At 46.6% G+C, this 23,280-nt stretch overlaps 1 protein-coding gene across 3 annotated transcripts in view; it reads left to right on the forward strand.

Annotated features, from left to right (window-relative positions):
• The first annotated feature begins 16,987 nt into the window (after positions 1–16,987).
• Positions 16,988–23,280, forward strand: part of MARCHF4 (membrane associated ring-CH-type finger 4) — a 103,408-nt gene continuing 97,115 nt past the window's right edge. The window contains exons 1-2 of one of the 3 annotated variants that reach the window (XM_062607781.1): positions 16,988–17,956; positions 18,073–19,348. In XM_062607781.1, coding sequence (XP_062463765.1) covers positions 18,872–19,348 — 477 coding nt within the window. In that variant the 5' untranslated portion in view covers positions 16,988–17,956; positions 18,073–18,871. Of the gene's footprint in view, positions 19,349–23,280 lie in introns of all 3 variants that reach the window. The other 2 variants (XM_062607780.1, XM_062607782.1) reach the window with 2 other exon arrangements.

Raw genomic sequence — 23,280 nt, forward strand, 5'->3', positions numbered from 1 at the left:
GAGTGCGGCATACCGAAACCTGAGATGCCACGCGCGGGGCGCTGGGGCCGCTGGGAAATGTAGTCTTCCCCTCCCGGCGCCATCTTAGGGGCTCTGGGAGCCTACCCGCCACGCCCTCATCGAGGTTCGGGTCAAGCACGCACGCTGGGTGCAGGAGCCCTGTTGTTGGCCACGGGCTGAGACCCTGCCCCAGACAACACCCTGTGCTGCGCGGCTAGGGCAGCGCTCCCTCACCCGCTGCTTCTGGTGTAGGGGGCCTGATATGCCAGTGTGCGTGGCTTTTAAATGGGTGACTATGAATGGGGAATAAAAAATGGTGGTAATGTATGAGAAAGGATGAAAACCCTGTTGTGAGCAGTGAGGAGAGAATCCACCCCAGAGTGTTAAGAGCAGTGGCTGACATCTGTGCAAGGCCACTGTCTGTAATGTTTGAATAGTGGTCGAGATGAAGGGGTGACCTTCATGACCAGAAGAGGGCAAATGTCAGAGCTATCTATAAGGAGGGCCCAAAAAAGGACCGAGAAAAATACAGAAGAAAGTCTTAGAGCGATTCTTCCTAGAAATGATCCCAAACCAAATGAAGCAGGTGACAAGGAAAAGCCTGGCTTTTCTACAACAAAATGGTATTCCTGTCTGCATAGGGAGAGCAATGGATGTTGTTTACCTGGACTTCAACAAAGCGTTCAGCCCTGTTTCCTACAGCTTCCTCCCGGATGAGCTGGCCAGATAAAGACTAGAGGGGTGGTCTGTGAGGTGGGTAGGAAATTGGCTTACAGGCTACATGCAGAAGGCAGTGGTCAATGGGTTTTACTAAGGCTGGCGGCCTCTCACAATTGGGGTCCTTCAGAGGTCAATACTGGGCCCCATGTTGCTCAACAAGTTGCACTGGAAGAAGTTTCATCTTCATATAAGAAAGAAATCGTTTACATTGAGAACAGTCAATCACTGGAAAGATCTCCCCAGGCACATGGTGGTGTCCTCATCACTGGAGGTTTACAAGGTACAATTGGGCAGGGTGCTAGATAGCTTATCTAGCTATCTATCTAGATAAGGGAGATAGCTCCCTTTCCCACAAAGGGCTGGACCAGGTGATCTTTCAAGGTCCCTTCCAATGCAGCCTGTTCTGTGGTTCAGTGAATACCTTCATAATAAGGTAATTAACTCATATTTGCATCAACGTTCTGAATAAAAGAGTCTCCCAGGGTTTTAGTTATATATGGGGCTTGATTACACACATCAAGCTGTCCTTCCTAGATGATTATGATCCCCATGTGCATGACCAGAGCAGTACCTGGGGAGAAAGCAGAGAAGCCCTGGGGAGAACTATAATCCCCTCCCATCTCTGATGCACTACCCGGCCCAGTGGCAGGTCTGGAGCTGCCACCCTGTCCCCAGATGGCATCTTCTCCCCCTGACAGACCCTTTGGCTGAGGACACCGATGGCAGCTGGCTGTTTCACAGTTTATTCATTCTTCTCTCTGATGGTTAATTAGAAAAGGTTATCCTTAAATTGCTTCCTGATTAAGCAGCAGTGACTGCTGTTAGTCAGGAGTTCATCAGCCTGAGAAAAACAAGGCAGGCAGGAAGAACGGGTGCAGCTTGACACACAGCAAAACCTTGGGAGTGCTGTTACTCACCTGGGAATCGCACAACCACAGACATGAGCACACCATGTGCACACTGGTGCTGGCAAACACACCAATTCTAAGGAAAACCGTGGGGCTGAGCAGAGGCCCAAGCCCAGGGTTTTGTCCCAGCTTCTCTCAAGAAAAAAAGTTGAACCTTTTTCCAGATCCAAGCTCTCTCACTGCTCAAGGGGTTTGCTAGGAAGGGATGCTCAGCCCATGACCTCCCTTCAGATCCTCTGCCATCGCCCTCCCTTCCCCTCAAGCCAGCAGACTTCATCTGACTAGGCAGCAGAAAGAGAAAGAAATGGATGAGGGACCTTATTTGATCCTCCTTGTCACACTTTTAACTGCCCAAAGCTAAACCAGATTCCAGTGTCACATATGGGAGAGAGGGAGAGAACATGCAGAGAGAACTCTGCAACTATTTCCAGACACCTTCTACCCCCAGCAGCTATCCAGTTCCAGGTCTCTGGTGATGGCTTCTTATGCTTAGGGAGATCTGGGGTGGAGAGGGGGTGGGGGAGAGGAAAGGGGGAGATTCGGGAAAAGTGAAGAAAAGACCCTATCGGGGAATATCCCCAAGTTATGAAAATGATGAGAGAGGGGAGCATCATTTGCAAAGAGCTCTTGGGTTGCACAGTCAGGCAGACGCACAGACAGACATTGGAACATTTGTTCCAAATGGCACAACTTCAGCAAGGCACAAGGAACAGCCCAGCCATGCAGTGAACAGACCTACAAAATGAGAAGACGTTTGTGGGCAGTTTTCTGGCAGCACTCCAGGTGTCCTTCCAGTCAGAACATGCTTCCAGCAGTGGCTTGGACTCACTCTCCACATAGTGGGTCAGGGAGCAGAGATGCAGTAAAAAAATCCTGGGCAGACAGGGAGGGTTAGCGCACCTCAGCTCTGTTGCAGAGGAAATGGTTCACCCACTTCTGAAGAAATGCTCCCATTGGTGAAAAAAAAAAGAAATAAGGAATTTGGGTTCCAATGCTGTTCTTAACAGGATCTTTCCATCACTTGGATCATGCTCTAAACATCCTCTCAATGGCTGGGTGTCTGGTCCTGATAGCTGGCTCCCAAGTGAGGACAGAACTGCCTCTTGTGTGAGCAGCAGCTAATATCCAAAATATGAGTGACCCAAGACCCCAGAGCTATCCTGGAATCTTATGGATTGTCCTCTGAGAGGTTTTGAGATGTTCTTAGGAGGTCCTACTGCTGTCACAGTGAATATGTTCACCCCATTCCTCTGCCCTGCCAACACACCTTGGTGGTTCTCTGCATGGACAGAGCTGACTGACTTCATCCTGGATGAAGGGCAAGCCTGCACTCTCTGCTGGGGCTTAATTGCATGTAGAGCTGCTGTGCGTAGCAAGGACATCCAGCAGACAACTGGAAATCAGCCCAGGCTGATAGTCCTCAGATGCCCCAGCTTCTTGTAGGGTTTTGGTAGTTCATGCTGAGCTCAGAGACACCATTACCGGTTCCCAAATATGCCAGTCTTTGACCAGCTATAGAGACCTTGTAGAACCTTCCAAAATAAATTAATCCCATGCTAGTGAGCAGCTAGCTCACTTCCTTCCCAGCTAAAATCAATCAAGTGCCTGGACTGGGGACATGCAGGTCAGCTCTTCAGAGAAGGACTTGGGGCAGGAGAGCCAGAGAGAACACCCTGGACTGGCAGAACTTCTGGTTGGAGAAACCCTTTCTTGTAGGCTGCTAGGGTCTGACCTGAGTACTTTCTACAGCACCTGTCCTCTGTAGGCTGCAGTGTTGTGTTTCCTGTGCTCTGGTTTGGTGTCCTCAGTGGGATCTAAGCTTGCTAATAGGCAACCAGAGCCCAAGGCTTGGAGGGTGCTTGGGTTTGGAGGAATGCTGAATCTGCATATCCCCACCCCACCCCATGCAAGTTCTTTCTGGGTATCTTGGACATCTGTTACTCACTTCTACTCTCCCCCTGCCATCGTGGCACATCAAGGACCTGCTGGCCCATTTGACAGCCCAGCTAGTACTGCAAGTTAACTCTGAATCAGGCCCTTTCTCCAAGCATCTTTGCAGCACCAAAGACAAAATTCAGAGTCTGCTGAATCCATCTGCCCTTGAAACTCTGATGAAAGAGGACCTGCAGAGGCTTTTTTTTGAGCTTTTCCAGCATGAGAAGGTTGCTCCCCTCCTCTGACTGCCAGCTGAGTGAAGACCACTTCTTTTTCCCTGCTCTTTGGCCACCCAGTGCAAGGAAAATTAGTCACCCTCCACTCTTTTGAAGCAGCCTCTTTTATCTGCACAGCTTGTTCCTCCCTGGCATGCTGAAGCCCTCCTGCTCTTGTTTATAGTACAACCCCTCCAACAGATTGCAGGGTCTCTTTTTTGCCTTCTGTCCTTCTTGGCTGGATTCCTCTCCACAGCTCCAGTCCAGAGCAATGGTCTGCATAGCACATGGCCTCTGCTTCGCTGCCAGGCCGCTGGCACACTCACAGGGCTGCTGAAAATCTAAACTGACTCTTGATCTTATGCGATGCAGCCCAGGTGTGGGGGGCAGTTTGCTGGCAGATTTTAAAGAGAAAAAACCCACATCATACACTGAGATACAGACAGTGCTTCCAAAGCTTCTGTGTCACCAGCATTTAATATAGTGTGAGCTGTGGTCCAGCTAGGGTGAGGGTATCAGTAATGTGGACTTCCAATGTCTTATAATATGCTTAAGATCAAGGCAGAGCACATCCCTCTGCTCTAAACGACTGTGTTTTTTTTGCTCCACATGCTGAACAAACCTTATCTTAGTGTAAACATGGTTGAACTCACAGAAGGGTGCAAAGTTAGAAGGAAGGACTTGTGTACACACAGAAAATTAACTGCCTAAGCTTTATTTCCATAGGAAACCAGTTTAATACAAAGTCGCATTCCCAGTTCTATTCTGGAATTTAAATTACTGGCCTGGTTTTCAAGCTCAGAATAAGCAGCTAATCCTATGGCTTTAGTACTGATGTGAAGCCAACTTTTAAGATACTGTTTATTAAAGCTAGCCACAGTTTTCTGCCTTTTCTCTTCCTGTTGCATGAGAGACCCAGAGATATGGAGAAGTCCTTTAAGCAGGAGCATCAGAGGTTACTGATGTTAAATAACTAACCACCAATGTAATATTAATGGTCCTTTGCCTTTGCACAGGAGCAGCATCTCTCCTTGGAGGATCTCAAAGCATACTCCAGACCAAGAGGAGCTCGTGGAGCAGCTGTGGACTTCCGTGGGATGCAAAGTCTGATGCCAAGGGGGCTTCCAAGAGGCAGACCCGCAGGTGTGGCATGCCCAAGACTTTCCTAAAAGCTCTGAGCTTACAGTGGGTTCTTGTCGTGGTTTAAACCCAGTCACAACGTTCGTCATTGCCCTCCCCCTGCTCTGTGCAACTCCCACGGGTTGAGATAAGAACAGTTTAGTAACTAAGGTATAACACAAATCACTACTGCTACCACCAATGATAATAATGATAAAGGAAATAACAAGGGAAGAGAATACAACACCTCAGCACCAGCCGACCGATAACTTGCCCCCCCTCAGCCCGACCAAGCTCCGACCGATACCTCCTCCAACCCTGCAGTCTCCCAGCCCTCCCGGCTAACTCCCAGTTACATCCTGGGCATGACGTGCTGTGGTATGGAATACCTCTTTGGTCAGTTTAGGTCAGGTGTCCTGTCTCTGCTTCCTCCTGGCCTCCCCTCCTCCCTGGCAGAGCATGAGGCTCACAAAGTCCTTGGCCAAACCAAAACATCGCTTGTTACCAGCTCTGTTCCCGAGCTGAAAGTCAAAACATTGCACTGCACCAGCTACCAAGAAGGGGAAAAATGACTGCTACTGCTGAACCCAGGACAGTTCTGATACAACTGTATTGTCTGTTGTGACTTAGTTGGGAGCAGCATAAGACTCCTGCTTTAATTAGGAACATGGACTTAGCACAGGACTCCATTCTGCCTCAGTCTTCACTCAGCCAGTGATGCAAGAAGGTTGCTGTCATCTTAGAAATCTCTGTGAATCCAGTGAATGGAAAGTGAGCTAGGATCTGGCCTTGGCAAACGGCATACTTACGCACACACTTAACTTCAAGAGTGTACTTAAGCTGGTTGAGCCTCCTCCTTCAACAGAGATGATTTTCCTTTATGTTGGGAGTCTCATCTGCTACAGAAGGGGGGAATCACAAGTTGATTTATTTGTTATACTTTGTATAGCAGCCTGATCTAGGAAACACTTGCCGTCAGCTGCAGTATTTTGCTACCAGCTTGTCTCAGTGACTTCCACTGGGCTCCATGGGATAGCAATTATTAAACAACAGGGAGAGCTCTTGAAGTGTCTGGGCAGCATTCTCACAAGGTGCTGGTGCAGTCTGCCTGGGCGGTGCTGTCCATCTCACAGTATAAATAACACGGGTCATAGGCAATGAGAATGCACATGCCTTTATTGGGAGGGGGGGCATTTCCCCATTTTGATCACAGCAAAAATTGATAGCCAGATCCTAAGAAACAGCTACAAAGTTTCCATTTAAAAGAATGTGGCTACATAAAGCAGATGCTCATCAAGTTAAATAAGGAATTTAATTAGCCTGCATTTTATCTTGTTTTCAGCAATATGATGACAAATCGCATCTTAATAAAATAACATCAGGGAGCAGCACAATTCCAGTGCTTCAGGAAATGAGAAGTAGTATATATGCCTCTTCTCACCCAAAGAAGTCATTCTCATTCAGAAATCTGACATGATGTTAAGATGGATAATGTTTTAGCAAAATGGTCCTCTGGCATTTAGAAAGATTTACAGCCCCTTTCATCTTTAAAAGGCTTAATATAGGGTGGTGAGGGAGAAGGAAGTGGCATGAATGGCTCAAGGGACTGGTAGTACAATGAATATTTTTTATTCTTATGGTGGCACAGGCATGCAGGGCTCTTTACAGGTGAATAAAGAGTTGTTCTTTCTGCACTGGGACTATACTTAAACATAGCGTACATTGTACAACAAGCAGTGGGTTTAGTGTTTGTCATGTAGTCGAGTATGCCCAAATTCAATTACAAGCTCGCATTTGAAAAGAAAAAAGAGAAAAGAGTAGTGTAACATCGTGAGGACAGGCCGTGTCTCACCCTGAGAAAGATTGATGAAGGATCTACAGAAAGTTTGCTCATGTAATGGTTTGGTAGGCGTAAAAGTTTGTCTAAGATCAGTTGTAACTTCTGAGACTCAAGAAACTAGCATTGTTTGGAATATTTCTGCCCAGTAAAAAGCATTACAAAACACAAAAGTTACCACAGTAAAAGATGATGTGATTTAGCTTCATTATACAAGAATAAAGGAACTATTCATCCCATTCAGCATGATTGTCCACTGAATCCTTTCTTTTGTCTGCACCAGGGATTAGATCCATGCTTTAGGTGATAAATCGTGGGATTGTCACATGGCTGGCCATGATAAAATGCACGTTTTGATCCTGGGTGGTATCTTGAGGCGATATATTTCACTTGCTGATCATAAAATGCAACAACAGTTAATCCTGGTGGTCTCTGATATTTTCTGTCTTTCAGATTCAGTGGTTGCTCCATAGCTTTTGTATTAGGAAAGGAGAAAAGTGCAAGAGTTGTCTGATTAGATCTCCTGTCATGCAAGGGTGTACACATACACAGACAGCACACACACTGAGTTTATACATGTATACATATTTGCATGTGTACAAATATATATAATTGCTGAGATAGTAATTTTCTGGATTTGTGATTTAATGTATTAATCTGAGATTATGCTGCTGCTGCTGAGGACAAAAATGCTTCAGAAGTTGTTGATGAATTTGGAGTCTTCTGCCAGTAACTTTTTGGCCTGCATTTTGCTTAGGTTCATGAGGGCTGAAAGCTGTTGCTCTGACAGCTGTTCACTAGTGTTAAGTGAAATGAGTTTATGATTCTTTATTCAGATCCTAGAAAACAGATGTCTGTGCTACAACCCCCACCTTTGCTACTGAGACCCTCAATAACACTGTGTAGAGGGATAGTAATGTAGGTCTGCTCATTGCTATGGGGCAGTCTTGAATCAAAAGACAGTGTAGCTGTACGGGTTGGGAGTGGGTCTTCCCTTTTAACAACCAACAAATTCCTTTTAAAATTATCTTGCAGGACCTAGATTTAAGGCTGAATGTAGAAGTGTGAGGTTTTCCCTTCTCTCTGTTGGTGGAAAAATTTTTGAAATGTATTGACCTGGAAAATCCAAGCTCAGAAGCAGCAGCTGGGTTTTCAGCAAGTCCCTTGATCCTTTCCCTGTTGTCCATCTGGATTCACTGTAACACCGAGAAATCAAGCACTGCCTATGAGATCAAGAAAAGTTTGGAAATGGCCACCATTTCCATACCGGTTTGCTGGGGTGGGTGGTGCTCTCCCATGCTGTGGGAACACTGCTTGCTGGTTGTCAGGGGCTCAGGTCTGTTAGCAGTTGTGGGCATGAATTTTCTCATTTGCAGAGCTCTTTGCAGAATTGGGCCTTAAGCCCTCCTGGTGCAAATTGTGAAGCAATACATAAGTCAAACCAAGATGCTGACTGTGACTGCATCACAGCACAGTATCATGCTGACGGAATTTGAGACTAAAAGCAGTGACATTCATGTTGAAATCCCCGATTTCAACAACAAAGCTGTTATATTGCCAGTTACTGATCCCACTACCTGGGATTTGTCCAGGTTGAGGACTTATTAGTGCTTATTTGAGGGAAGAGGGAGAGAGAGAGAACACAGCTTGTGTAAATCAGATTGAAGTATTGACAACTCCTAAGCAATGCTCATTCCAGGAACAAGCTCAATATGTGATAACATCACTGCTATAAAATAAGCGCATTTTGAATGCATGCCACTTTGCAAATACCTGGTGGGTCATGAGTTCTTAAGGCTTAGTTCCTAAAAGAGAAAACAGGATTGCTGTAGAAGTTAAATACTCTGGATGGAGATTATCCAAATGATAATTATTATATAGAGGAGAGATTTAGCATCCACTGGACCTTGTTTTGTCTGTAGTTGATGGTCCAGAACCATCTTGGGTAAGAGTAGAGTAGCAGTTGTTGTAGCTGATACAGACTATATGAAAAAAATTAGGCCTTGACTCAGGCCTAGTGGCCAAAGAACTCCACTGTGTGCTGTGATTAGCTTTGGCTTGCACATTCAGTGGGAAGGGCATGGTTAAATGTGAATCTAGAACAAACTCTTGTCTCTCCTCTCAGTGTGGTTGCTGGATGTCAGGGCCATTAATAGTGTATGTTAAGAGTCCCTCCCTCTGCCTGATACACAGACTGTGCATCTGTCTCTGCTTTCAGCCGTGGAGCTCAGCTCAAGCTGTGGACACTGGTGCTTCTTGCTTGGGAGTCCTTAATGCACCTGGCAGCAGGACAGCTTTGCCACTGGTGTCGAGTCTGGGCTTGGCAGATGGCTCCAGCTTCCTGACTGTCATGCTGGCATCTTGCATCAGCACTAAAACCCCCTGTGTTATTTTTATTTGATACATTAGTCTCTTTTTTGCCTCAAAGCAGAACATGAGCAAAGGATTGGAGGCAACGTGAGAAGACCAGAGGAGGGATGGATAGCAGGTGAGTAGGAAGGAACAGAGAGAGCTACAGCTACAGAGATCTTCATTGGCTCTACCAGTATCCCATCCGTTTTCCCCATCCCTCTTTCACAGACACACAGGGAGTTGAGCAGTGGCAGATGGGGAAAGAAAATAGATAAATAAAAGTGTCAGTAGGATGGATTGGTTTGCACTTGGTTTCCTCTCATCTCTCTGCATATGTCGGCTGGTATGTAAAGATCACACAACCAAGGGACTTGGCACTGACCTGCAAAATTTATACCACTGAACATAAAAATTAATCAAAAAGAAAAATGTAGGAAAGGGGTGGTCAGGGAAAAGAACAAAAGGACATTAATTATTTTTTTTTCCTGTGTACTTCAGGATTACACTGGGACAGCAGCTTTGTGGGAACACATATTGCCAATGCCACTGCCAGAGCAGCTCTGCCTCAGTAAAAAAAAGAAGCCTGGTGTGCAGTTTCCTGTGCTGAAACCCCTCATGGTTTTGATCCTTATGTGCCTAAATGAGGGCTTCCCACAGGGCAGTAAAAACCGGACGGGGGTGAGCTCAGCAACAGAAGCCCAACACATGATGACTTCAGATAGAAGACATTCTCTCTCTGTATGCAAGCTGTCCTTATATCGCACACCCAAACCACATTGGGCAGGGCAGGAGGAGGGTGTATCTCAGGGTACTCTGGGCCAATTTTTCTGTGAGTTTCCAATTTTCCTGTAAGTTTCCAGTTTTCCAGTAAGCTGGTGTGCCCGGAGGAAACACTTTCCCTCGGTGTGGTGCCATCATGTAATTGGACAAGCAGCACCCCAAGGAAGAGATTGTCTGCCTGCCTGCACTGCCTTTTGCTTGGATGATGATGTCTCCAGCCATGGGCTTTGTTTAGCATGTGTCAGCAGCAGTTCCTCATCATCGTAATTTATATATAGTACATAATGTACACTGCTGCAGACCTGTCAGCTTATGATTTCGCTATGGGTCTCATCAGACCCAAGCCCATTCCCAGAGTTACCATGGTACCACAACACCATGACCTGCAGGTGAAAAAAGCTGGACCTACACTGGGCTAAGATCACTTGACCTATGCACCCTCCTGGGTGCAGGGAGCCTTGGCAGAGACCCATGACACTGCCACCATGATGGGGTTGGGTGATAGTTGGAAGCAGGAGAAACAACAGCCACCAGCTTCTCTGGTGGGACCAGGGCAAGCTTGAATGCCCATCACTCCTCCTCATGGGGTAGGTGGGGAGGATCTGGGACACCACGTTGCTGGCTCTCCTCCTCCATGTCTGGCATGGAAGCGTTACTCAGGACCACAGACAGCTTCAGTGGTGGGATGAGACTCAAATTTAGCCTGTGTCTTATGCATGGAAACCTTCGTTTTTAGAACATGCTGGAAACTTTTTCCTAAGGCACTGTTTATCCTCCAGGGCATCCTTTCCTCCTTCTCATTGATAGTTTCTACAGAAATACAGGAACTTTGGTGCTTAGTCACTCTACCATTCCTGCTGTTTATTGCCTCCAACGGGCGTAATTCTCTGCTCGGGAGAACTTAGCGAGTTGCTGTGGAAGAGCTGTGGGCTGTTGTCATCCAGTTTCCAGAGGGCAATAAACAGCAGCAGTCAAACTTCCATGGAACAAAGATTGTGTGATTATTCTGTTGTAAAGAGAGGGAAGAACAACAGATATATATTGTGTGTGTGCTCATTTGCACATCACCCAGAGATGTGCAAATTACTTTCAGAAGAGAGCCTTGCTATGAGGTAAAATAGGTCCCCATGTAGTGCTTCACTGGTAACTAGAATGAGGAAATTCTCCTGCCTGTGCCTCGGTTTCCCTTTGCAAATCGAAGGGCTTGTAGCTCTTGCCACCTAGCTTAAGTGCTTTCAGGGCCAGGAGTTTATTCAACTGCCCTTAGAGGGCAGTTCAGAAAGGCAGGGATGTGAGTTTGAGGTTGATGCAAGGGAGGGAAGTGTTTCTGAGGGTTAATATCTTGTGTTTTTCCCCTCTTCTTGAATGAGAGCAAGCATTTTTCTAGGAGGAAGGTCCAGAAAAATGTATTAGTCTTAAGGTGGAGGGGGCTGGTATTAGAGCCAGCCTGTCACCACAGCCACCTTCATCTGACCGGTGGGTTAAAAAAACAACACCAGAGGAGGATAAAGCTTGTTAGGAAGGAAAAACCCCTTCAACAGCAGGGAATTGCTGCCTATGTGCAGACAATGGCTTGGGTTGGAAGGGACCTTAAAGATCACCTAGTTCCAACCCCCTGCCACAGGCAGGGACAACTTCTACTAGACCAGGTTGCTCAAAACTTCATCCAGCCTGGCCTTGAACACTGCCAGGGATGGAGCAGCCTTAACTTCTCTGGGCAACCTGTGCCAGGGCCTCACCACCCTCACAGTAAAGAATTTCTTCCTAATATCTAATCTAAATATACCCTCTTACAGCTTAAAGCCACTCCCTCTTGTCCTATCACTACATACCCTTGTAGAAGTCCCTCTCCAGATTTCTTGTAAGCCCCCTCTAGGCACTGGAAGGGTGCTGTAAGGTCTCTCTGGAGCCTTCTCTTCTCCAGCCTGAATAAGCCCAACTCTCTCAGCCTGTCTTTGTAGGAGAGGTGCTCTAGCTCCCTGATACTCTTTGTGGCCCTCCTCTGGACTTGCTCTAACAGGTCCACATCCTTCTCGTGTTGGGGGCCTCAGAGCTGAATGCAGTACTCTGGGTGGGGTCTCAGAGAGCAGAGTAATTCTTTACTATGTGCCCTTCTCTGATTTCCAGTGTCCCCTCCCTTCTCGAGACCCACTATATTCAATGAGGGTCACTTCAGAGACACCTAAAATGACCTTCTCCTCATACCTGGACCTTGGCCTCTGCCAACATGGAAACTCATCTACTACTGAAGAAACTAATAAGATTATTGGGCTCATAAGTGACTTCACTGCCTGCGTTGTATTCATGCAGTATTTGTATATTTTCCTGCTGATCCAGAAAAAAACTGCTGTAGCTGAGAAAGATATGTGGGCAGCCTAAGATGTTAAATCCTAAAATACAGATTTGTAAGAATTTGGGAAAGCAAGTCTCAGATGTTCAAGATGTGTAGTATACTGAAGCAGAGAATTCACAAGGTTCATCTCCTGGACATGCTGGCATAGTGTCACCACACATGACCCCTTTGTGTCACGAATGGGTCATCCTGAGGACAGACATACAAAGATGCTTCTGTTTTCTTAAGCTGAGTATGGCAGCGTTGTGCCACAGTATAATCATGATGGTCCTAAGGGGAATATCCTCAGTGTTTCTGTGTTTTATTATGAATGCTAGTCACTAAGCAAATGCCTGGTGATGTGCTAGATCCTCTCAGTTCACCTTGATTTAGGGAGCATGGCATATCTCTCAGGATCAGCCCCTAATAGTCTTGTTTAACAACATTGTTTTCTCTCTAAATCCCACATCAGACAAGTGAGAGCTAGTTCAGGACTGTTGCATGTCGCTAAAATATCATACATCTGAGAATGCAATTAGAGACTTGAAACAAATTTGACTTGACTCAGGAGAGTAGCAGAAATATCCAAGGGACCTGTGCTTATATACTTTCTCTTTTTTTAATGTCTAAATTCCAGGTCCTTTTAGGTTTGGTATTTCATGATGATTACTGCATTCCTGGATACTTAAAACCACTCAACGTTTGGCTCAGTGCCTTTTGAAGATATCCTGAAATGCACCATCTATTGCACCTGCTCTATTCAATTCAGAATTCTGACTAGTCACCCAAGGGGACAAGGAATTCCATTTGTAGGAGTTAGTGTAGGACTTGTTACCAGGAAAGCTCTATGTTTAGGGTTGTCTAGTCCTGAAGAGAAGTGCTGTGGCTTTTCAAGTTTGAATTTGAAATCCAGATCCTAAAGGAGGAAAGGTGGGGGCTGTCCTCATCAGCAATTGCATCAGCTGTCTCACATACTTCTGCACATTGACTGGCCTCAAGACTGCTTGTAGAGAAAGCTCAATAAAACAAAGACCTGGATTTCTTACTATACCAAAGTCAATGCAGTCGTACTTCCCTGCTTGGGTGCCTGTTGTAGGACATGCCTGATTTTTCAAGAAAGAATAATTTCTTCTTTCTCTTAGCAGAAAGCAAGCTGCCATGGAGAAAAATAAAACATTTTCTCTGTATCAAATAAGAGGCAGCCCATGATCCTTACAGGATGATAGTGAGTGGAAGTTCAGTCCCTGCTTGGGGAGAAAGCAATAGCACAGGGACTCCCTGTGTGAAGACTATTATGCTTTTTGTTCCAGCCCAAGGCAGCAGATATACTAAGGCACAGCACTCCAGAAGTTATTTCTGATCTCCTTTGAGATGATCATTCCAATCAATATATGGATTATTTCTGGATGCCTGGAGGATGCATAAACCCCACAGGCTTCCCAGCAGCAGCATGCTTTGCATCAGCGTATTTGCAACTGCCCAGAAAGAAAGACCAAAGAAAATGTGACAGAGCTCCTTCCAGCCCCTGGCTGTGTGTGCCCACAAGCTTTGTCAACTGAGTTATGGTAATTACATCACTTGAGATTTATTTAATATCTCCATCCGGGAAAAAGAACCAGGAAGTCTGGCTGTGACAAGCAATCAGAGGGTACTCAGCTGATGAGCAGCTCCCCATCACTAAGAGAGCAGTAGGAACCAGTGGTGGATTAGATTTAAAGTAATGGTTTGTCAGAGGGATGAGGCCCATGCCACAGCCGTCAAAGCTTCTCTGCACCATTAAGGACCTGTAAGTGGAGCAGGAGACGCAGTGCGGCTATTGACCGAGTAGGTGGGCTTAAAAATGGGTTTAGGTAACTGTTTACTTCCTTAAAGGTGGAAAACAAAAAGACATGTTTCTTTGCAGCTTTCTGGCTCTATGATCCTGGCTGTCCGTATCAGCATTTATATTGTCTGTCTCTTACATACTTGTGCACAATGGCTGATACGCTCTGTTCAAGCTGCAGTCCATGCAGAGGTTTCCTTCTTACATTTGCCTTCTCACTATCTCTACCATTTTTAAAATCTCTGACCCAACAATATTAAAAAATAATCTGATATGATTTTTTTGTCAGAACACCACATAGGCAGATCAAGAATCACTGCAGCAATAGCCGCCCTTTCTTCCTCTTTCCACATCCTCTGCACTGAGTGATGGCTTATACAGAGAGGTGAGGAGGAGGGACATAAACAATAATTCTAGAGTTCTGGAAGACGAGTTAGAATATCTGCTGTGAAACTGACCTGGCAGCTGAATCCATCCCAATGCAGGATCTGTAACACTCGGGCATGCAGGTCTGCACTGAGATACCTGCATCTCCTTCTGATTTACTAGTTGGTAGATCAGATGTAGCCAATCAAGAGGAACAGTTCTGCACTCTCAGCTGATGTATCCGTGCTTTTTTTTTCTCTCTTTGTATCTGAGGACAGCAGGGGTAGTGTGTGCCAGAGCTGATGCTCCCAGTATGTTTCCTCCCCATGTTAACCTCATGACTATTAGTGAGCTCGAGACACAGCATACAAAACTCCTAGAGATAGGCCTTTCTGCAGAAGGACAAGGTGTTGAGCATTATTTGCTGCTCGTTGCTTTCCATGGGCAAAGTTAGGAAGGCTGCACTGGCCTCCTGACAGCCCCCTGCTCTCACTGGGATCTCACAAAAGTGTCTTGTGCCAGCTCTTTCCAGTGTGAGCATTTCAAGCAAGGCACCTTGATCCATACCGAAGTACTTGAATACAGCATCCAAGTGTGAAAACATTGGCTGCTGTCCCATTTACCTAAAGAGGAATAATAATACCCACTCACCTCTGGGAAGCATACGGAACACTTCTGATTTATTATTTGTTTTATTTATTTTGTCACATTTATCAGCCATTCATCTCGCTGGGCATACAGCCCATACATTAAAAACCAGAATATACTACAAACATCTCTACCCTGAGAATATCCTTTCTGTAAAACCAGTCATGGGCAAGAGGGAAGGATGAAAGATGCTTTACAGAAGCAAAGAATGACAACAATATATATTTTTCTCCAATTCTATTATTGACGGAACCATTCTAAAAGTGTTGGCAACATCAAGACAAGAAGATGTGGGCAATAAAAGTGTTGGCGACATCAAGAAGATGTGGGCAATAAAAAGCATGGGGGATGTAAAGGCCTCCTGAAGCATGGCTACAGAGACTCAGCCTCTAGCCAGCCTGTCTCATGTTCAGGAAGTCCCCTAGAATGCTCTTTACATTATTATTTCTCTAATGACCCCATTAGACACATATGAAATTCTGAGAATCCTTAGATGTGTTGTAGAGAGCCACATTGGCAGATCTGCCCAGCTCTTCTAAGAAACAGCAGGCTGCAGCGATGAATATTTTAGCTTTAGTGCATCCCAATGTGTAATTTATTTGCTGGAAATTAATTTCATGTGCTGGTTTCATTTTCCTGTAGCAAATAATCAGTTTTTCTCCCCTTTTAATTAGGTAACAACATAGATTCCTCTGCTGATCATGGCACAGTGGTTTATGCATGTCATGTCTTATTCTAAGAGAGACAATTTCAAATGGTTTTCTGGGCCCCAGCACAATTTTTGGGTGGCATCAGATTGTCTATCAGCTGTAGCTCCTTCATCACTGCCAATGAAGACCTCATACACAAGGCCAACTAGAGAAAGAACTCGGCCTGGGCATTTGTACATGTTCTATCCTGCTGCAACAGGAGTGTGAGGAAACCCTATGGAGAAAGCAAATTGAGGACCCTGAAATATCAATGGTGTTGACACGATGTCAGACCCAGGCCCAGCTCTATGTCATTAAATCTGGTGGGTGTTCACTTGTACCTGAACTGAAACATTGCACTGACATTAGCCAGATTGCGTAGACTAGAAGTCTTTGGATCATGTGTATCATTGATAAATTCGTTCCACATCAAACCTAGCACCTTTGTTAGCTCTTCCAGCTGGGATGGCAAAGGCAAAGCCCCAGTGGAGAGCTGACTTTCCCCATGCCTTCGAAGGCTGGATGGGGCTGCATGAACACACAGAGCAGGACAGTGTGGAGAAACCCACCTCTGGTGATGTTTGCAGATAGAAGCTGATGGGCTTAAGTAGCAGCTGCTACTTAAAATTAATCAAATAGGCTGAAGAGAGTAAAAACTATCCCCTTTAGCAGCCACTGGTTACTTTCAGCAAATCTCTAATTAAGAGATAGTGTTCAGGCATATCTGCCCTTCACTGGGCTACAAGGAACCCATATTTCTACTGAAATATATGCTCCTGAAACAAAACACGTCCATCGGCAAGCAAACGCTGCTGGAGTGAAGTGAAAAAAAAAAAAATTATCATAGCTATTAAACCATGTAATGCTCTGCAACTAATTAATCTGCTAGGGAAAAAGTTTGTTAGTGGGATTTCGGCTTCCTGCTGGGAATCTAAAGCAGACACCACTACCCGAGAAATCGCCGAACAGTCGGTCGCTGCCACCTGCCCCTGAAAGTTTCCTTGGCTCGTAGGTCCCTGCAACGGCCGGTGGGAGGTGAAAAGCAGCTTGAAAACGCGCCAGAGCGCAGAGGTTTCGCTGCCTTCCGTCTCCTCTGAGGCAGCGGGGCCGCTCCTGCAGCAGCCGCGCTCAGCAGGGCCGGCTGCAGGGCTCCCCGGAGGCGAGGGGCGGAGGGGCCGGGGCTGCGCCCCGCGGAGCAGCGCGGAGGCGCTGCGCCCCGCCCGCGCCTGGTGGAGCTGTCCGCGGTCCGTGGTGCTGAAGCCGCAACGGCTGCCCAGCCCCTTCCTCGCCCCTCCTCCCTTCCTCGCCGGCGTGGGCTCTTGCCGGCAGCCCGAAGCATCAAAGGTTGGGAAGGGACCCATTTCTCCCTTTGATTCTCCCCCTTTCACTCCGCCTTTTTCGCCTTTGTGCTGCTTCCCCCTCTCCCCCTTTTTGTATTTTTTTCCTTAAGGCTGGGAGAGGGAGGAGAGCGCAGCCACGTTACACCCCTCCCTTCCTGCAAATCCCCGCTTGCACTGCAAACAATCTGCCTTCCCCACTGCATCTGAGAGAGATAGCAACAGCAACATCATCACGGCAAGCCGGATGGGAGAGCGGAGAGGAGGCTGCTGCTGAGGGAGAAAGACACACGCACACATCAGCTCGGTGTTGCCAAAGCGGTGGGAGCTGCACGAAAAATAAGCCATGCTGCCCCGTGTGTCTGGCGCATTGTGCTCCATCCGAGCCTTTTAGGAGGAAGAAGAGAATTATCTGCTCTGATTTTTTTTTTCCTCCGCCAACGAGAGTGCGACAGACTTGCAATGGTTGAATGTCAATGCCTGTGAGAGAGAACAACAGTCAGAGGAGGAGGAGGACAGAAGGGGAGGAAAATGAAGGTGGGGATGGTGGTGGAGAGAAAGAAGGAGCCTCGTCCAATGCATCAAAAGGAGGTCCCTGCAGTTGCTGATAGAGCCCTGGCCGCCTCGCCATCCACAATGGTCTGTACAAGCTGCCAATGCGTTTGATGACGTTCCTGTTTTGTGAAAGGAGGAAAGGAAACGTGACCATGTAAGATCCACGTTTCCCCGGTCAATTACATGCGAAGAATAGATCCGATTTCGACGGGATTTTTTTTTTTTTTTGGTCCAGAATGGTAACAGCTTAGGGAATAATACAGCCGCCTTCCCTCACCAATTTTGCTCTGATTTTTTTTTTTTTTTTTGGTGTGTTCCATACAGCTGCTGGAATAGAGAAGGTCAGAATATATAAATATATATAAAATATATATGATATATATATATTATATATATACATATATTTATCTCAGTACGTCTGGGATTAAGCTCATTGAATGCTAATCATTTCTTTCAGGACTTTTAATATTTGCAATGAAATCTTTTAAAGGCAACGGTAAAATCTGAAGCCACCTGGGAGTACAGTGTTGGAATCGTAGGGTGTTTTCCCATAAACAATGTGAAGGTCTTTTTTTTTTTTTTTTTTTCTCAAAGGGGCAATTTTGATAATAACAACAGCTACCAATTTTGCATTTTGATAGCCAGACCAGCTGCTATTTTGTCTGGGTGCACACCGGGTCTCGTGTGATCGGGTTTTATTTTTTAATTGAAAAGAAAAAAAAGAAAAAGATATATATAAAAAATAGAAGAAAAAGGAAAAATTACTTGAGATGCCAAATACTGTTGAAAGAACCATATTCTTCCTCCTCCCCACACCCACCGGAGAAGACGTGGACCTTTCTTTTTTACAGGTTTAGGAGTTGGGAAGATCGGGGGCTTTCTCCCGAGCCCGCCGCCCGCGCCCCGGACCCGCGGGCGTGGGAGATTCATTTCCTCCTCCCGCTGATTTCTAAACAAACTTGTGGAGGGGGGAAAGGATCCTCCCGGAACGCAGAGCCGGGGGGGGGGGGGGGGGGCTGGTGGTTTGGGATATTTTGTTTATTTTGGGGGATTTTTGTCATTGTCATCCTCGCCGGACTACCGCGGGCTGCCGGGGCATTCACCCCTCGCCCTCGGCCCCTGCTTGTGTCGTTTCCTCGCCGGCCAGCGCTCCCCCCGCCGGCACTGAGACCGCAGCGGAGCCCCCCCCGGCCGCGGGGCGCCCGGCTCCTGTCCTGTTCTTTCCCGCCCCGTCCCCGCCTGCCAAGGAAAGGCACATGTTAATTCCACCCGGCGCGGTCATTTTCTGTTGCTGCTGCTGCGGGCTCCTCCGTCCAAGACAGATGTTGCGAAACCAAGGCCTCCTCAAGTGCCGCTGCCGCATGCTCTTCAATGACCTGAAGGTCTTCCTGCTGCGGAGACCCCCCGCGCCGCCGCCGCCCTCCCCGCCGCCGCCGCTCCCCATGCTCGGCGGCGCAGAGGCGGCGGCGGGCGGCCCGGCGGGGGCCGCACCGCTCGTGGGGCGCGGGCTCGGCTGGCGGGCGGCGGGCGGCGGCGGCGGCGGCGGAGCGGGTAGCCCGGCCGCCGAGGAGTGGGGCAGCCCCGCCGGGGAGCCGCCCGCCTCCTTGCCCAGCAGCACCTCCTCGGATGACTTCGGCAAGAGCAAGGCCGAGGACCGCTACTCGCTGGGCAGCAGCGTCGACAGCGGCATCCGCACCCCACTCTGCAGGATCTGCTTCCAAGGGCCCGAGCAGGTGAGCCCGCTGGGGGCGGGGGATAACGGAGGAGCAGCGATGCTCTGGCCTGCGGGAACCGGGGCCTGCTGCTCTCAGGGAACAGGACCTCAAAACCCAGAGGGCATCTTGGCCTCTGCCCAGGGCCTGTACTCCAGGATTTTGTGCCTCGGTGGTGTTTCCCAGGGAAATGTGGGGTGGAGGCTGGCTCCATCCCTCTCTGCTGCCTGGCAGCCTTGGCCCAGGCACCCATCCCTGGCCTCAGAGCCGTGCAGCCCTGGCATGGAATGGACTTGTGGACTCCTTTATGTTGCATGTGTATATTGTCTAGGGGGCTTTTTGTCACCTCCTGGGTACCCAGTTGCAATGAATGCAGAAGTGATGCAAAAGATGTATTTAATGTGCTGTTTGCTTTTAAAAATACAACTTCAGTCTGTATAAACACGTGGCAGGAGGCAGCCCCACTTCATCAGTGGTTCCCAGGGGATGGCTGGTGAGAGCTCTTCAGGTTTACCTCTGCTCCTGTGCTCCCAGTTGCACTAGCTGGAGGAGAAAAGACTGCTGGTTGCATCTAGACCTGCTGAAGCTGCAGCCTTGAGATGCTTCTTGGTACAAACTGAGGTTAGGCCAGTGAAGTTTCCCTCCACCACACAGGAGAATGAACCAAATGCAACATTACTAGAACTAAGGTGCCACCCTGGGGTGCTATTCTCCCTGTTTATGACAATTCAAAACAGTTCATGTATTTTCAGTCTGGCAATTTCCTTACAGTGATATACACAGCAGTATTTGTACCCAATGTGACATAGCTGCAGGTGGCAAGGAAGGCTGCAGACCTCTGCTTGTGAGATCAAGCCCGGATATGCGATAAACTTCGTTTCTCAGGATAGCCTTGTTACCTGTGATAAGGGATCCTTGCATGAGAAAGGGTTGTGAGGTTTGGCTTGGCTGATACCCATTTCCATTTTAGGCACAGATCGTAGCATGTAAGGCGATACATTGAAATCTTGAGCAAAACAGGTTTTGCCCCATGTCTTCTTTCCCATTCGTAGACCTATGTGGTCTGTGAAAGAAAGCCAGTGCTAATCTGAGAGTGGCCATGCTCTAGCACACATCCTGCCTGTCCCAAGGCTGCTCACGTTTATAGTGCAGTGATTGTGCCTTCGTTTGTGTTGGTCTGAGGATGCTGGCGATGGGGGCTGGGAGGTGGGGAATGGGCTTCCATTCTTCTTTGGGAGAAGAGGGGCCTGCCACCAGCTCATCAGAATATCCACAGCTCTGATGGATGTGTCATACCAAGGGTTCTATAGATCATAGCTCAGTGTTCAATGAACTGTAGCCTTCTCTAATGGTTTATGCAGCTGACTGATAGCTGTGAGACATGGTTTTCACCACAGGCTTTCAGATGGGGGGGGGGGTGGAAATAATTCTTTTTTGAAGATGCTGTATGCCTTCCTCACTTGACTGTCTCCTTCCCATCTCTTCTAAAAGTTGGAAGCCATGCGACTCACTCCATCGGAATTTGCATTATTCCACATTTCTAGTACTCTTCCTTGGCTTGCCATTCTGCCTGCATACACAAGACATAGTGCCTGCAAGATTGGCTTACGTGTCTGAACAAATAGAGTCTAAGCAGAATTAAAATAGAGGTAACTTGCTTCCTTGGAGAACATTAGTGCTTGAAAATAATTGGATGCTAATTCTCACACTGAAAACCTGTGTAGGTTGCATTGTAAAAGTGAGATTATTTGCTGACCATCTGCCAGCCTACCTGAGTGAGAAGCTGAGCAGACGTGACTGGTGTCTAATTGCATTTCACCAGGATTTCTCTTTTTTGCTTCTCACAGTTTCTGACCAGCATAATAAGACATTGACAGCTGGATTCTGCCACTTGTCCTTGAGCACCACCTTATTCCATAAATATTTTTTTCTTCACCAGCATGGCTTGGGGAGGATCTGAAACCCTTTTCCCTGCAGCAGTTGGGAAATTTAAGTCGTTATGGAGGCACAACTCCTCATGGAGGCCCAAATCATGGGGTTTTAAAGCGCATCTAGGTCCTGACACAGCTTCCTAGAAGTATGGTTCAGAATAACTGAGAGCTGAATCAGTTCAGCTGATGTCAAAACCTGCAGTTTGGTTTATTTGGCCCTTACGTCAATAAAACTCCAACAGGGCTAAATCCCAAATTCCTTGTTCCTTTTTACTATGGTGGTTATTACTGGTTTAGTCTTTATTTCCCATTCATTTTCCAGCTCAACAGCTGAGCTAAGACTCTTCATGGTTTGGACCCTCACAACTATAAAAGTCATAGATGCACATTATTCTATTCCACCCCTGCCAAGATCATCATAAAAATTTATCCACTTGGAAAGAAAATGTAATTGCTAGTTCTTTACTCTGCAGATTAATAACAATGACAGATATAAACAGTGTTTTATTTACCTGTCAAAAACATCTGAAACTGCTGCAGCTGTGGGCAAATTTGCGAGGCTGCATCACAGTACGAAGAACAAAAACCTTCATTATGAATTGACTGTTAGGCACTTTAAGCTTATTTATCCAGATAGAATGACAGCGAGCCTCCAAAAGATGTTTTAATCCTGTTTCGATTTAAAAAAAAAAAAAGTAAAAAATACAACAGCCAAAGAGGTTTCTTACTAATATGGCTTTGCAAGCAGGTTTTATTTAATATCTAACGCAAAACAAAATCGGTAGGGATTTTCACTTTAAATTTATGATTGCCCAACATGCACAATACTTCAGGCTACTGAATTGCTTATATCTTAAGCTCCTCATGTTTGTGGCTCTTCTGGGTAAGCTGATTCATTTAAAAATGTGCTGAGGACTGTAGGAAGGAGTAAAGCTCATTATTGTGAAACTGTTCTGATACTTGCATGTTACTCAAGAGAAGCCAGGGATGCAGATGAGAAAGAGTGGGTCTGATGACCAGGTGATCATAGAATCTAGGCTCTTGTTTTGAAGGCGTGAAAAGCAAGCCCTGCTCAGGTCTGGCAGTTGAAAAAGGCAACTGCTTTTATTGAAAATGAGAGCTTAACATCAAGAAAGCTGATGGGATGAACTCTGCCCTTGGTAATGGCATTGCCTTTCAGGGCCTTGATCGGCATTTTCAAAGGTTTCACTGATTGAACATCCTGCACCATTGTGTCAGCTAATTCTGCGACCCTGGATTGAATGGGAAAGCTCTGAAGAGAAAATGAGAAAGATAGATGCTGGAGTATTTGCTTCTGTTTTAGTTAATGCTCAGTGTTTGCAGAAATTTGTCTGCATTCCTGGATCTCTGACAGTGTTCTGCAAGAGAAAGAAACTCAGGTGAGCTCTGCTCTCACAAATGTTTCATGGTATTTGGTATGGTTCCAGGTTGAAAGCAAGTCATGGAGAGTAGCAGAAAAAGACACGGGTGAAAAGCCTCTTCACATCAGTGGATAAACTGTTTGCCCATGTCACAAGGAGTTAGCAGTACTGTGGAGTTTAGGATCTCAAAGATGGTACTAGCTGTGCTGAAATTAAATAGAAAAGCATTCTTAAATGAAACTGAGTTCATTTGGAAATCAGTGTGTCTCAAGGACTGCTTGTTAGGTTGTCAGTTAGAGTGTGTGCACATCTTTTCTTACCTGTCAGTTTCTGTCTGCGTTTCTCTATTTCTCTGTTCTGGGAAAAAAAATGCTGTAAAGATGGAGATTTGAAAAGTCAGTGCAGATAGGACTGGCTGGCTAAGGAGGTTCAGAGAGAACAGACTGTGAAGTCTTTTGCCTGCAGGCTGCTAGTTTGGCTTGGCATTCAATGGAAGTGTTTGCAAATAAACTATTCTTCCCATCAAAGTCCCCTCCAGACTTTAGGAACACCAGCTCATTAATACAAGAACATGAAAACCTTCAAGAAAATTGGAAGAGAAGACAACTTATGATGGATATTGGGACATGCATTTCCGTGT

The sequence above is a fragment of the Pezoporus occidentalis genome, unplaced genomic scaffold (genome assembly GCF_034315485.1).
Source record: "Pezoporus occidentalis ecotype Australia unplaced genomic scaffold, CSIRO_AGI_Poc_V1 ctg126, whole genome shotgun sequence".
In the NCBI taxonomy this organism is placed as follows: Eukaryota; Metazoa; Chordata; class Aves; order Psittaciformes; family Psittacidae; genus Pezoporus; species Pezoporus occidentalis.